This window comes from Lepisosteus platostomus, chromosome 9, assembly GCF_059453375.1.
Source record: "Lepisosteus platostomus isolate fLepPlt1 chromosome 9, fLepPlt1.hap1, whole genome shotgun sequence".
Classification (NCBI taxonomy): Eukaryota; Metazoa; Chordata; class Actinopteri; order Semionotiformes; family Lepisosteidae; genus Lepisosteus; species Lepisosteus platostomus.
In genome coordinates, this window is record NC_142619.1 from 9,705,512 (window position 1) to 9,721,167 (window position 15,656).

A 15,656-nucleotide genomic window follows, 5' to 3' on the forward strand; every position below is an offset into this window, starting at 1 on the left:
CTGTAGCTCACGTGAAGTGTAGGATCTTTTTTCCATAAAACAGATATTATATAGCAGTACTACCATTCCTTTGGAATAACAACTTATTGTTCCTCAAGCAGAAGTGGACCTAACTTGAACCAAGAAGTCTGATAAAATTCAGGAGGGATGCTGTCAATACCAGACGGTTAACTGTTTTCATATCTCGTACCTCCTCCCTTAGCTCAGACAAGGATATACTGTAGGTGTCTCCAGCACAGCCGCCTCTCCTGGAGAGATGCAAGGTAGATGAAGAGAATTGTCTTGTACACTTTTCTGCATCGTATTAAATATCTAATCTATTATATATAATTAAGAATAAACCAAGCAAAAGGAGTCTATCTTAGTGGGATCTGATAATTATGCAACCTGTACTACTCCACCTGGTGCGCATTGTCGTGGAGTCTCAAAGTTACTAAATGTCTGGACCAATTGTACTAAAGATATAATCTTGTCTATATCTACATACTGTTAGAAATTGAGTATGATGCCTAAGCAACAAACTGAATTCATTTCTAACTAGATTTCTAATGTAGAAGCACCTGAAAGAAGTAAGTTGTTGAGCATGTTTTAGAAAAGTCTGTTTGGTTTCCAAATCATTTGTTTTGCAAAGAAAGATTTTATGTGTTTGTGTGGCAATTACTGTAGGTTATAAAAACTGCATTGTCAGCAGTCTTTGCAACTAAATTACTTAACAAAAGAGTACAGGATGCAAAATAAAAGACAGAGACACTTGATCTGACCTTACTTACATGTACAGAAACAATAAAAGAATGTCAAAGAGAGTGTTAGTGTTCTTTAAAAAAGTCTCATTCCATCAGATTTGAGGAGTTGAGTTCTTCAGATGTTACACACATGTCTCCTGCATCTTCCTGCACTGAGGTAAAAAGGTGCTGCACAATAGCACATAGGATTTTGAGCAAGGTGGAAAAGGAAGGACTGGGAACTCACCCCCCTCAGCAATTTCAACACTCCTGCAAAGGCATGGTCCTGTTGTGTAGTTGCTGGGCTATCTTGTGGGTAAGAACCCAGCACAGAATCCTCAGCCAAGCACACCTTATAGTCTGTGCTCTTCGGCTGTACTGCTTGACTATTCAGCCAGCTCATCTGAGACCAAGTCCAGTTTCAAAATCAGTTGATAAATAGTTGATACCTGAATGTTTATATCTGTACCCCTCACAGCAAGCAGTATTCTCATGATCACCACCATTTCAATTTTAACATGCAATGCTATTTTTTCCCTCAACTGCATGAACAGATTGGCCATTTTTAGGCAAGTTCAAATTCTTCCAGTTTCTGCTTAAATCAAGGAAGAAGCAGGCAAAATCTCAAAATTCTGACATCTAGGAAGGCACACCAAGGATACTTCCAAAAGATGGGAGATCAACAATAATAACAATTAGGTTTGGTAGGTAGCAGGTGATCAGCCCCTGCTATCATAGTAATACACCTGGAAGTATATGATTGTATCATTATCTATAGTGATTTTTACATTCTTGACTTCAAGGCAAAGGCCTTACTGAACTGCTATCCCCAAAACAGTTAAGAACACGGTATATCGATAATTCTAGAAAAAATTAAACCTTTATCATTTGGTGAAAGTAACTGAATGACAAATCAGATCACATACCCATCCTTGGAAAGCTGTTGTCTGAACAGATCATTGGCAGCCAGCTTGATGGCCTTTTCTGGAGTTACTAAAGTAAGGTTCACTGCAGCACCTTAAAACAAAGTACAATTTGACATGATATACAGTAAGAAAATCCGCTTTTCAAGAATAAAATGTGATATGTAAGTATATATATATATGAAATGTTTATATAATTTTATGATTCTATGATCTGATTTTTGATAAGCAAAGACTAGATTAAGAAAATAGGTAGCCATGTTCATTAAACAGCTGTTTAGTTTGGAACCATATACGACATCAAAATAAGCAAAATAAGAGCTGCGTTAAGTGAAGAGTGTATTGTTATTCTGATCTTTTTCTTACAAAAGGCAAAACACTGTCACAATGTGAGGGCTTGATCAGCATTCCTGGTGTGTGCGACTGCTGCCCATTGCTGGCACAGAGTCTAAAGGAAAAAACACGGGAAGTTGGAGTTTAGTGAGAGTCCTGAAATTGGTTCACATGTTCACTGGGTTTCTTGCGCAGGGTTTGAGTTGTGGTATAGAAATTATGATGGTGAGCTTACAACAGGGTTTGGATTTCATGTAATATATGTGTAGGAAGTAGCACAATAAGTTTTAGTACCTTGCTTAGTGTTACAAAAAGTGGGTCAAGTTTGCAATGTTTGCAGAAAAAAACAGCGTAGTGCAGTCTTTGCCCAGAGAGGAAATACGGTGTTATACATCAATAGCAGGCTTTGCTAGCAAGACCTTCAGTTTTAACCACTGAAATGCCTGTCTACTTCTATCTCCTTGATTGAGCATGACACCTAGTTTTAGTTCATAAAGCACAAATTAGTTACAAATGCTACATTGTAATTGTTGAAAACCATCCCTTTTCTCCCTTATCAGTGCTGAAAGATTTTCTATTTTAAATCTCACATTTGATGTTTTTTTCTGGCAATCAAAATGCAGGCAATTTAAATTTACAAATATTTAAAACTCACCTCGATACATTCCAAAATAGCCTTCCGATCGAACAGTTTTTACCAGGCAGTCCAACCTAAAAGTGGGAAAAAGGCTAATTAAACATTTAATTTTTACTTAATTTGTCTTATTGTATTCCTTGTCTTGGTAAAACAAGATAAAGATTTGATGTATACTATTTTATGCAGTTCAACATTTGAAATTGTTTGCTGAACCACCTTGAGAGCAACTTTCAATGGAAGGTTCTAAATATGATTCAACTCTTGTTGAATAGGTACTCACTGGTGTAGAATTAAGTTTTAAATCATTTTCAGATTTTATTTTGTTACCCAGATTCAATCATAAAACCATTAATCTACCCCTATCAATATGATATTTAGAACACAAGAGCTGTATGATAAGAAAACTAATTTGCATTTTGAAATTACAACTTCTGTCTGTGAAATACAGCAATTTTAACATGTGCTACAAATTTATATAATTAATGGGATTTAAGAGTCATCACCGTCTGCCAGGAAAGTGCTGATGGAATGCAGTCAGTCAATGTCTCATGATGATATACTGTATGCCACTTGCACTACCAATGTCTAAGCTATGTTTTGCTACCATATATGTGCTGTGTATCTTAATTGTTTCCAGCATTAAAACTTGCAATTTCCTCCCTCCATATTTAAGAGTTTCTGCTTGTGCAATTAGTGAGTGGTGTGTAAAAGTGATAATTACTACCTAATTAAAGTTATTCTTTTTTGTAGGTATGTTTTAGTAGGAAAAGTGGGAAATATTTGAAAAGAATTGTAGCTAGGGCAATTGTGGCTGTGTGCATGGACAGTGAGTGGCTCTGCGGCCTGGAGCTCTGTTCTGGGTGTGTGTATGGCATTGCATTGCTCGAAATAAGGGAACACATCCTCCATATGAAATGTTTGATCATCTTTTATATATATGAAAACCTTGGACAACTTCAGTTTCTACAGTGGCATTCTGAAACAGTTATTTGTATGGTAAGCTTTTGCTGGTCACTTTTACATGTGGCTTAGTGGCTTGTCATCACAGAATGTCTGTAAGTTTATTGCTGGATGCTTCAATGCTGACTCACTAGGAAAACAATTAAGACCTTGGAAATGGGCCCCTGGAGTTGTGGTTATTATTGACAAGGCAAGCCCTTGTTTAAGTCTTTCCCTTGCAGGCTCATGTGGTAAAAATGTCAGATGCTCTCCCTGTTCGCTTGCATACAGTATAATCGATTCTACACTGGTTATTTTGGAATGCAGGCAACAGGTACTGCATGAGACAGTCTGCCTACCTCAGTAGGTATAGTGGAATTTTTTTAAGTTGACCTTTAGTTACAATAGTACAGAGATCTTATTAAGACAATTAGCCTACATACAATACATGTCTTACAGTAACTAAGACATGTGGGGAGCACATTCCCAGGGACAACGAATATATGTGAGAGGGCACTGTAATTGTTTTCTGTGCAGCTGGCAGGTGCACAATGACATGGTGCTTAGGGGTATGAAGATGTGCAGTGTCTACTGTTGTTGTCCATGGGGATGCAGGTGTACCAAATTCCATTATTCTTTATCCACAGATTCCACAATGCATTTCTTTGAACAGAAAAGTTATGAACACTGAGACCAATGGTATTGACACCCTGAACATTGATCAAGTCACAAATTTTAAAAAAATTAAAAGGTGAATGCAAGATTCTTGCATAAAGGAATTATATTGCTATAAGAGAGCTATGTAAAACAATTTAAGTTACTGCACAAGAAAATGTTTTTGATGCTACCCATTGCCAAATATGTTATGGGATGATAGTTTGTTTTCTATGCCATGAAATATATATATTTAAATTTATGATTGCAAGGAAGGTCAAAGTTTTTAATTTCACTTGGACATAAGTTAGTTCCCTGTTCAATTTGCAACATGCAGGTTTGAAATAATTTTCAGTCCACTGATTTGTCATTTTGTCACGTTTCTATCTGCCTTTCCTTTTAAAGGGAAATGGTATATTCACAAAACCTTAAGTAGGGAACAGGAGCATTCCATTTTGTTACACTGGGAATGCCTACATTGTTTCTCTGAACAAGTGCAAAAGACCCCTTTCCCCTTAGTTCCTCGAAGATGCCCTGTTTTAACCAACAACAAAATAACGATCTTTTAATAACTAACAACCAACAGCAAATTAATAAACCACTAGGAGAGTGCGTCAGTGATTTAAAAAACATTTCCATTAAAAAACAACTGAATGTTGTTGTAGTTAAGAGCCTCATTTTCAGTTATATCTAAAAATGAAGCCTGAAGGAAAGACACTCAAAGACAGAGAACATACAAAGTTGTTTGGTCTGGACATTCTGTGAAAAATGAATCTTGCTAAAAATTTGCAAGTATCCATTGCAATTAAAAACAAATCCTTAAAATAGATATACATTTTGTGAAACATCTTAATTAAAAATAAATAATTACAAAAATATTTGGAAAATAAAGTTATAATTACACTGTAATTGGGCACTGATTTTAAAAAGGTATGTTGAAGCATTACATTTGTTCTCTGTCATTTTTCATCTATAAATTCAGACATCAAGGTATCTACCTAAAACAGTTGAATTTTTCAATTTTGTTTATAATTTTTACAAGTGACTGTTTGAATTCCTGGTGTAATGAGTGTTATAAAACGCTATAAGGATTGGACTGGACAAGAAAGAATCAGACCACCTAATTAATTAAATGCCAGAACAAGATTACTTATTCCCACATGTCATGGTGAAAAGTCCATGTGACACTGTGCTCTAATGCCAAGAGTGGGAGAAAAGAGAGAACAAGCTGGAGTTATTTTCTATCTGAGTCATAGAGGAAGTCTGAGGAAAGAGTTTACATTCTCAGAGCTGAAACTAACCAGCCCAACCCTCAAAGAAACCACCCTTCAACTGACACTACAGAACATTTTTTTGGCTTTTGGACTGGTTAATGGAAACAATTTTAACATGACCAGAAAGCTGTCCATTACATGTATTGGACAGCACATGCAGGAAAACAAATTGTTAATATATCTGAGTGGTTTTCTAAATGCTAAAAATATTTTATTTTTCATAATAATGCCTTGTGATCATCACAAAGTGCACGTGTAGGAGGAAGCTTATTTTTTCCTGCACTTAAGTATAACATGTGGGCCAGCAGCTGTACTTCACAGCAGAGAAATTGATAAACCCTTCCTGTCTCAAGCCTCCTTACGAAGTAGCCAGTGAGGAGACAAGAATTCAAAGTCTTGTAAGAGGAGTGTGTGTGAAAGGCCGACTTCAACTGCTCAAGCACAAGCACACCTTTACCACAGTGCATTTTATTATAAATTCAACCATCAGACATGGACTCTTACTTGCATACTGACTTATTTTTACGGCCTGATCACTGCCTATAATTGTATTTTGCTTTAAAAGTGCCAGTGACTATCAAGCTATTTATCCTAACGGTGGATATATGTATGAAGTAAAAATTCCAATATGGTCTTTTGACAGTATGTGTACATTTTTTGTAAATTATCCCCATACTGTTTTGTCCTAAATCTTCTCAGTACAGTCCCCCTTCAATCCACAGATCCATGTCTCCATATGTCCTGTCTGTTGCTGTTGTTTCAGGAGTCTCCAGTTCTGGTCCTGAAGGTCATTACTGAAGTATTAACTAAAGATTATGATAACTTTTATGATAACTTTTAAGTTAAGTAATCTGTTCAATTAAGGGAACTCTGATCATCGAGGGCTAAAAGGTATAGTGATTTTTGTTCTAAATGATCTCTAAATTATGTAATTAAAAAAAAACATTTTCTAAACTGATCATAATTAGATTGTTAGGGGCTTTAGAAATATATATTGATGCATTCGTGACATTTAATCATTTGCATGGCAATTGAAGTCTCAGTATATATAATAATAATAATAATAATAATAATAATAATAATAATAATAATAATAATAATAATTATAATAATAATAATTATAATAATAATTGCTTACACTTATATAGTGCTTTTTCAGACACTCCACTCCAAGCACTCTACAGATAATGGGGACTCCCCTCCACCACCACCAATGTGCAGCATCCGCCTGGATGATCCGACAGCAGCCATAGTGCGCCAGAACGCTCACCACACATCAGCTATCAGTGGGGAGGAGAGCAGAGTAATGAAGCCAATTCATAGATGGGGATTATTAGGAGGCCATGATTGGTAAGGGCCAATGGGAAATTTGGCAAGGATCCCGGGGTTACATCCCTACTCTTTTTGAGAAACGCCCTGGGATTTTTACTGACCACAGAGAGTCAGGACCTTGGATTTTACATCTCATCCAAAGGACAGTGCCTTTTTACAGTGTAGTAACAGACAAATAAGTTCTGGGACCCAAGATGACTGAGTTTATTGCATGCAAGGAACAATAAGACCAAAGTATTGTTCAAAATATAGGTACAAAGCGTCCAGTTTATATAGCAAATTTCGTCCACTTCTGACGCAAATTGCTACCATGGTAATGGGGAGGCCACCTGTGTTTGGACATTCCCAAGACCTTGAACACTTTTAATGGTCGGTTTTATTTTTCCTTAGTTAGGGGGGTCTTTATCTTACACTTGGAATTTCATATCAATTAACTCCCATCCCTGCCATAACTCAAAGGTGCCTAAGCATGGAATGTTTTGTGTTACAAGAAGTCTTTGTGCAGAAAGAAATCAGCTAACCCCATTTTCACATCTTATATCTTTCTTCAACAGTATAGTGTCCCCATCACTATACTGCAGCATTAGGGACCCACATGGACTGCAGGGTGAGCAGGGATGTTAAACTGAGGTCCTGCCTATTTGGCCATTATAGATTCTATGTCAATTTTTTGGAACAGTAGGGTTATTTCCCCAGTCTTCAGGCTCCTAGCTAAATGTAACACATTTCAGCATTACTGAAAATGTGGTCCCAGTTAACCAGTAGCATTGTGTCAGAGCCTATGCACATGAATTCCATTCTCTATGGAGAAATTTGGGACTGGGGCTGAGGCCAGCCCAACCTTAGTTTTAGTCCATGACCTACTGGCCTTTCCTGTTTTTATTTTGTTCTGAAACTTAACCAGCTGATCCTGTTTGTCCTGGGTCACAGGTCACATCTCAATAACATTTTGGGTGTAGCGGTGGCACTGTGGCTAAGGATCTGCGCCTGTGGCTGGAAAGTTGCCAGTTCAAATTCTGTGGCTGGCAAATGAATCCTACTTGGTTGGGCTCCTGAGCAAGGCCCATAACCCCAGCTGCTCCAGGGGCACTGGCTGACCCAAGCAATGGCTGACCCTCTGCTCTGACCCCAAGCTTCTCTCCCTGTCTGTGTGTCTCATGGAAAGCAAGCTGTGGTATGTGAAAAGACAAATTCCTAATACAAGAAATTGTATATGGCTAATAAAGTGATCTGATCTATCTTAATAACAAATATCAGGGCTTCTGACCAGCAGCAGCTGGGTTTGCTATTTCAGACTTTTAACTGGCTTATTTTGTCTCACTATGAGACTGTACCATTTAATCCACAGATTTACCTCACCATGAGACTTTACTAATCTAAATTAACCACAGAGCTTAGATTCTTAACCTTACTTTTCCCCCCTGAGACTTTACTGGTCTAATCCCATAACAGGAGTGGACAATCTGCCCTGTGTTCTGAAACTTTTCATTCAGGAATCTGATCACCATCGAATCTATTTGATTCCTCTAACCACCTTGTGCAAATGTGTACCTTTTATTTCTCTCTGGAGTGTCCCTAAGCCATCCTCAAGTGACTGAAACCAGTATTGGCACTCCCAGTTCCAGCTGCTCTGTTACACATCTCACCAGTCAACCTGCCCTGGACAGAGTATCAGCATTTCCATATTGACTCCCTTTGCACTGTTTGATTGTAAAATAGAATTGCTGAAGATGAAACAATAGGATCACAAAGGCATTCATCTTCTTATTTAACATTCCTTCTCCTTATTCAGCAGGTCAGAAGGGTATGGTCTGAAATGAATGCAAACTTAGAACCTAGAAAGTAATATTGAAGGGTCTTCACTGCCCATTTGACAGCTAAACCTTCCTTTTCAAACACAGCGTAGATCCTCTATCTAAAGAGTAGTTTACTCAAGTACAGTATGAGGTGTTGTGCTACATCCCAAACCTGGAATAAAACCTCGCCAAGGAGAAGCGTCTTTATGTAGAAAGAATATAGGGTTCACATACCACCCTGTCAAATCTGCAAAAAAAAACAGCCTCTGAGGTGCACCATACTACATTAGGTGCAGATATTTTTGTGAGGTCTGAAAGTGGAACTTTGAGCTTCGTGATCCTGGCAAACTAAAGGCAATCCTACCTGATAAGATCCAATAAGGACCATACTTGTCTTTTCACCTTTGGGCAAGTTCAGTTTTTAATACCTGCCACCTTATCCTGTTGTGGTTGACCCCCGCTTTCCCCAACCACACAACCCCTTGTTGAGAATTTTCCTCACTCATCAGAGCCAAGGTCGCTTTCTTGGAACTGAAGTATACCAGTTTACATGGTTCATGAATTTGTTCACCATTTGGAGGCACTTTGTCCAACACTGAGGTAGGCTCCTGAAGCATGTCTTTAAAACCAGAAATTTACTAACTTCAGGTGGGTAGCTGTGTTAGCTGCGTAGGCTGCAAAGGAACAAGTAATAGATTTATTCCATGCAGAAAAGAGAAGAAAGAAAACACAACGTTTCGGCTGTGGAGCCGTCTTTGTGTGTGAGCTTTTTTTTTACTAACTTCTGCTGCTGAATTAACCTCATTTTGAAGTGATTTTTTGTCTAGATGGATTAGATTACCCTGCAACTCACAACTGGCAACCCATTGAAGCTAAGCAGGTGTGAGCCTGGGCGGCACCTCCTAGGAACGTTGAGGTTGCTGCTGGAAGAGGTGTTAGTGGGACGAGTAGGGAGTGCTCACCCTCACCCTTCAGTCTGTGTGGTTCTAATGTCCCAGTATAGTGATGGGGATACTATAATGTAAACAGGTGCTGTCCTTCAGATGAGACATAAAACCAAGGTCCTGACTTCTTGTGGTCATTAAAAATCCTTGGCCGTTTCTCAAAAAGAGTAGGGGTGTGAACCCCTGTGTCCTGGCCAAATTACCTCCTGGAGTTGGCCAATCATGGCCTCCTAATAATCCCCATCTATGAATTGGCCTCATCACACTGTGTGGTGAGTGTACTGCCACACTTTGGCTGCCGGTGCATCATCCAGGAAGATGCTACACATTGGTGGTGGTGGAGGGGAGTCCCCGTTACCTGTAAAGTGCTTTGAGTGGAGTGTCCAGAAAAGCACTATATAAGTGTAAAGAATTAATTGAATAAATATTATTTATTGGGGTAAGCCTGTGTTAAAGGTACAGTTTATTTCCTGCCCACCTTCCACACTGCAATGTACTGTTTTGTACTAGTTTTGATTGTGTATATCAGCTCATGTGTTTAATAAAATAATTGTTTATATTGTCACTACAGTGAAGTGTGACAGTGCATCAGTGATACTGCAAACATCCAGTGATATTAATTTCGACAAGCAGACCCCGACCACAGCCTGACCATAGAAACTCGAACACCTGGGTGCCCAGAGAGGACTGGCTCTGCTCCCACTGCCAGCAGGAAGAAGCAGAGATAGAGAGGCACTTTCTGCTGCACTGCGAGAAATACTCAGCGATTAGAGAAACATTCTTCCCTAAAATAACACAATTAATCCCAGAATTCCTACACCTGCCAGTATCAAAACAGCTTTCAATGCTAATGAGGGAGAAGGGAGGAAACTCAATAGAGCTGTCAGTCCAGTATGTGATCTCCTGTCACAGCCTGAGGAACAAACAATAAGCCTGTCTCATACTAATGTTTGGTGTGATGTCTGTAAATGTTCATGTGGCCATTAATGTGTTTATCCTGTAAATGTCTGTAATTTTTCTGTTTATTATTTCTGCTTAAACACTGTCATTCATTGATCATGTCAACGAAGCTCATTTGAATTTGTATTTGTATTTTTACTGCCGAAGAGACACTATTTTTATCCACTCAATTAAACAATCCTGTACTTTGGGTCCCAGTCAGTACTTCACTTCCACCTCTAACTAGTGATAATGGAACCTAGTCAATATAGTCACTTTCCTACAGCTTAATACAATAAGATGATAACATCTCTGGAGCACTTTCAACAATAAATGCTACAGCCCATGATAGCACTCCTGACTACATTCCCTCCCATCTCCCATCCCATTACCCACAAACCCTGATTAACAAGCCAACCATGACATTAGGGAAATCAAGATAACAAACCTTTCCAACACAGGCTGTGGTGCAGTATGGAACAGGAGCTATCAATGGTGGTGCTGCATCAAATTTTATCCCTGAGCTGTACAAAAAGCATGTCCTTATCTGGGCAGACAACACCACAGTGAACAACATTAGTCTACAATTTACCTCTTGTTTACAGTATTTAGATGAACATGTCTTCCCTAGGCTCTTGATATTCATATTTTTATCAAAATTGTTCTCCAAAATACATAAAGCAAGCCAATTGCATAAGATGATGATTATCATAAGTAAACCATTAAATACCATTAAGAAGACTTTCCAAATAATTTTTAAAAATCTCTAGTTTATATACTGATGGAAAAAGAAATGCAACACCTCCTCCTCCAAACTCTGGCCCTCCTGTCTGCGTGGAACAGGCTGAAGAGTGACCTTCGACCCTGTGAACCGCAGACACCAGTTACCCACAATGCTCGTGTACCCACATGCCGGTGTAGAGGCGTGGTCCCTGCTGGTTCTGAAGTCGAGTCTTGGCCAGATCAATGGGGAACACACAAGTTACCCCCACCAGCCCAGCCACTCCGCCGTTAATCAGCTTTGCTGGGAGACTGAAGGGAACAGATAACAGATGTCAATAACAGGGGATTCTCTTTCTCTGGAAACATTATGTGTCCTCAAGACAGGTGCAATTTTAAAAAATCAGTTTATAGGAGACAAGCTCTTGACTTCACCTGATGTTAAGTGATGACATATGTTTTTCCAGTATTTCTTAAACATTTATTTTTAGTTTAAACCATAACATACTGTAGGATGACATGCAATTCAAAAGTACTTGGGATCATAAATGGAAAAATATAAAAATTATGTGTCCACTTGAACCTAAAAAACATCAATAAAATAAATTAGCTGCACGCTTGAGCTGGAACAAAACCAGAGGCCCCGGCAAGCTCCCTGAGTCTGGGTTTGACTTCCCTGAGATGCTGACCTGTGAAACACATATAGGTAGAAGGCCCAAGTTCTGGTCTAAAGACCATTAAAATTTATTCTATTTTTTAAATATACAGTGCCTTGCGAAAGTATTCGGCCCCCTTGAACTTTTCAACCTTTTGCCACATTTCAGGCTTCAAACATAAAGATATAATTTTTTTATTTTATGTGAAGAATCACCAACAAGTGGGACACAATTGTGAAGTGGAACGAAATCTATTGGATTTTTGAAACTTTTTTAACTAATAAAAAAATGAAAAGTGGGGCGTGCAAAATTATTCGGCCCCCTTGCGTTAATACTTTGTAGAGCCACCTTTTGCTGCGATTACAGCTGCAAGTCGCTTGGGGTATGTCTCTATCAGTTTTGCACATCGAGAGACTGAAATTCTTGCCCATTCTTCCTTGCAAAACAGCTCGAGCTCAGTGAGGTTGGATGGAGAGCGTTTGTGAACAGCAGTTTTCAGCTCTTTCCACAGATTCTCGATTGGATTCAGGTCTGGACTTTGACTTGGCCATTCAAACACCTGGATACGTTTATCTGTGAACCATTCCTTTGTAGATTTTGCTGTATGTTTGGGATCATTGTCTTGTTGGAAGATAAATCTCCGTCCCAGTTTCAGGTCTTTTGCAGACTCCAACAGGTTTTCATCCAGAATGGTCCTGTATTTGGCTGCCTCCATCTTCCCCTCAATTTTAACCATCTTCCCTGTCCCTGCTGAAGAAAAGCAGGCCCAAACCATGATGCTGCCACCACCATGTTTGACAGTGGGGATGGTGTGTTGAGGGTGATGAGCTGTGTTGCTTTTACGCCAAACATATCGTTTTGCATTGTGGCCAAAAAGTTCGATTTTGGTTTCATCTGACCAGAGCACCTTCTTCCACATGTTTGGGGTGTCTCCCAGGTGGCTTGTGGCAAACTTTAGACGAGACTTTTTATGGATATCTTTGAGAAATGGCTTTCTTCTTGCCACTCTTCCATAAAGGCCAGATTTGTGCAGTGTAAGACTGATTGTTGTCCTATGGACAGACTCTCCCACCTCAGCTGTAGTTCTCTGCAGTTCATCCAGAGTGATCATGGGCCTCTTGGCTGCATCTCTGATCAGTCTTCTCCTTGTCTGAGCTGAAAGTTTAGAGGGACGGCCAGGTCTTGGTAGATTTGCAGTGGTCTGATACTCCTTCCATTTCAAGATGATCGCTTGCACAGTGCTCCTTGGGATGTTTGAAGCTTGGGAAATCTTTTTGTATCCAAATCCGGCTTTAAACTTCTCCACAACAGTATTACGGACCTGCCTGGTGTGTTCCTTGGTCTTCATGATGCTCTCTGCGCTTTCAACAGACCCTTGAGACTATCACAGAGCAGGTGCATTTATACAGAGACTTGATTACACACAGGTGGATTCTATTTATCACCATCAGTCATTTAGGACAACATTGGATCATTCAGAGATCCTCGCTGAACTTCTGGAGTGAGTTTGCTGCACTGAAAGTAAAGGGGCCGAATAATTTTGCACGCCCCACTTTTCATTTTTTTATTAGTTAAAAAAGTTTCAAAAATCCAATAGATTTCGTTCCACTTCACAATTGTGTCCCACTTGTTGGTGATTCTTCACATAAAATAAAAAATTTATATCTTTATGTTTGAAGCCTGAAATGTGGCAAAAGGTTGAAAAGTTCAAGGGGGCCGAATACTTTCGCAAGGCACTGTAAATATATCAAACTTACCAAGCTGTGCTTGAATAGCAGCAAGTTTGTTTATTATGTGATGTTAACTTTGTTTTTCATGTATCGTACATCATGTGATGTGTTTCTACAGAGCCTTTGACTCATAAATGAATAGAACAGTGATTTTTTTTTAATATGTCACCAATTCAGGCAGCAGTGTGCAAGGCTTTGAGTTTAAATCATGGGTGAGGCACTGCTGTTGTACCTTTTACCAAGACACTATACTCAGATAGCCGCATTAAAATACCTTGCTGAATAAACAGGCACTAGTATAAGTCACTTTGGATAAAAAAAGTCTACTGAATAAATTGAAACCAACTCTCCCTGAGACCTGAGGTTGATACGTATACAGTACTGTAAAGTATTTGGTAATCACTAATTTATAATGGCTAATAATTACTGTTATCACTACATGGAAAACTACACACACCATTTTTTGGGGGTCAAATACAGTGAAAAAAGTATGTTCCCAAGTTGGGTGGCTGAGGAGAACAACTGGCCCTAAATATTGCCATAGAAGTTCTGATCCATAGTAGACACTAGCGAACCATGGATGATCTCAGCCTTATTCAATACTAATACTGATACAAATACTAATACTCTGAAGTGGAAGTGAAATACTCGCATTGTCATCTCATTGTGGTTAGCTGTAAGTGAACCTAAGTGAATTATACATGTTGGACAAGGATGGAAATAGAAAAACAATGGCCTACCTTAGTTTTTGGTCTGCCATTGCAATTGTTATGAAGATAAAAAAATACTCAGATACTTTATGAGGTTTTGGAAACCCGGTCCTTCTTCGATACAACACCAGGTCCAAACGCCTCCTGGAATACCCTGTGAAAAACCAATATAAATATTGTATACCACAGACAGAGGTCATTTTATATAATATAACAATCTGGTCACCTTAGGAAACTGACCAGCATTAGCAAGATGAAATATTTGGTGCATTTGCACTTGCATTCCAGCATTGTTTGAGTTGGCAGATCTTTTACGCCTTGCAATCTAAAAATCTAAAAAAGGATTCTGATCTTTCACTCTAGACATGCTGACGCTAGAGGGGTAGGGACATTTAGCAGCCATATCACCCTGCAACTCACAACTGGCAACCACTGAAGCTAAGCAGGTGTGAGCCTGGTCAGTACCTGGATGGGTGACCTCCTGGGAAAAACTAAGGTTGATGCTGGAAGAGGTGTTAGTGGGGCCAGCAGGGGGCGCTCACCCTGCGGTCCATGTGGGTTCTAATGCCCCAGTATAGTGACGGGGACACTATACTGTAAAACAGCCGCCGATGAGACGTAAAACCGAGGTCCTGACTCTCTGTGGTCATTAAAAATCCCAGGGCGTTTCTCGAAAAGAGTAGGGGTGTAACCCCGGCGTCCTGGCCAAAATTCCCATTGGCCCTTACCAATCATGGCCTCCTAATAATCCCCCCTCTATGAACTGGCTACATTACTCTGCTCTCCTCCCCACTGATAGCTGATGTGTGGTGAGTGTTGCACATTGGTGGTGGTGGAGGGGAGTCCCCATTACCTGTAAAACGCTTTAAGTGGAGTGTCCAGAAAAGCGCTATATAAGTGTAAGCAATTATTATTATTATTTAGAAGCCCAGAGCACAGATTGTAATTCTACTGGAATAGTATGACGTACTGAAGCACAGTATCAGGTAAAATGTACGGATACTGTTGTATTCTTTTAATCATAGAATTGTCAGCATCAAGACATGATTAAAATCTTTTTAATCATGTCTTGATGCTTCTAACTTAACTTTATTATGAAGTTAAGTTAGAACCTATAAGTTTCTAATATTAATAATATTAATGTCACTCAAAAAATGTGTTAAGAAACACTCCATGCCTTCATTTAACACAACCAGTCCCCATATATTTTTATCAAATACATATTTGTTTATTATCAAAAACAATTCATTCACGTATAAAACATTATAAAGCATGCATTTAATGGCACAGACAACAAGATAAAAGGTCTTTACTGGGAATAAATTACCCAGTCAGGCAAGGTCTGGG

General features: G+C 39.1%; 1 protein-coding gene across 1 annotated transcript in view; it reads right to left on the bottom strand.

Moving 5' to 3' along the window:
* Positions 1–15,656, bottom strand: part of slc25a18 (solute carrier family 25 member 18) — a 30,743-nt gene that overhangs the window by 11,240 nt on the left and 3,847 nt on the right. Inside the window, exons 2-5 of the mRNA XM_088646865.1 lie at positions 14,340–14,463; positions 11,403–11,525; positions 2,634–2,689; positions 1,649–1,739 (exon numbers count right to left, since the gene is read on the bottom strand). Of these exons, the coding sequence (XP_088502991.1) occupies positions 1,649–1,739; positions 2,634–2,689; positions 11,403–11,525; positions 14,340–14,359 (290 nt within the window). The 5' untranslated portion in view covers positions 14,360–14,463. The remainder of the gene's footprint in view (positions 1–1,648; positions 1,740–2,633; positions 2,690–11,402; positions 11,526–14,339; positions 14,464–15,656) is intronic.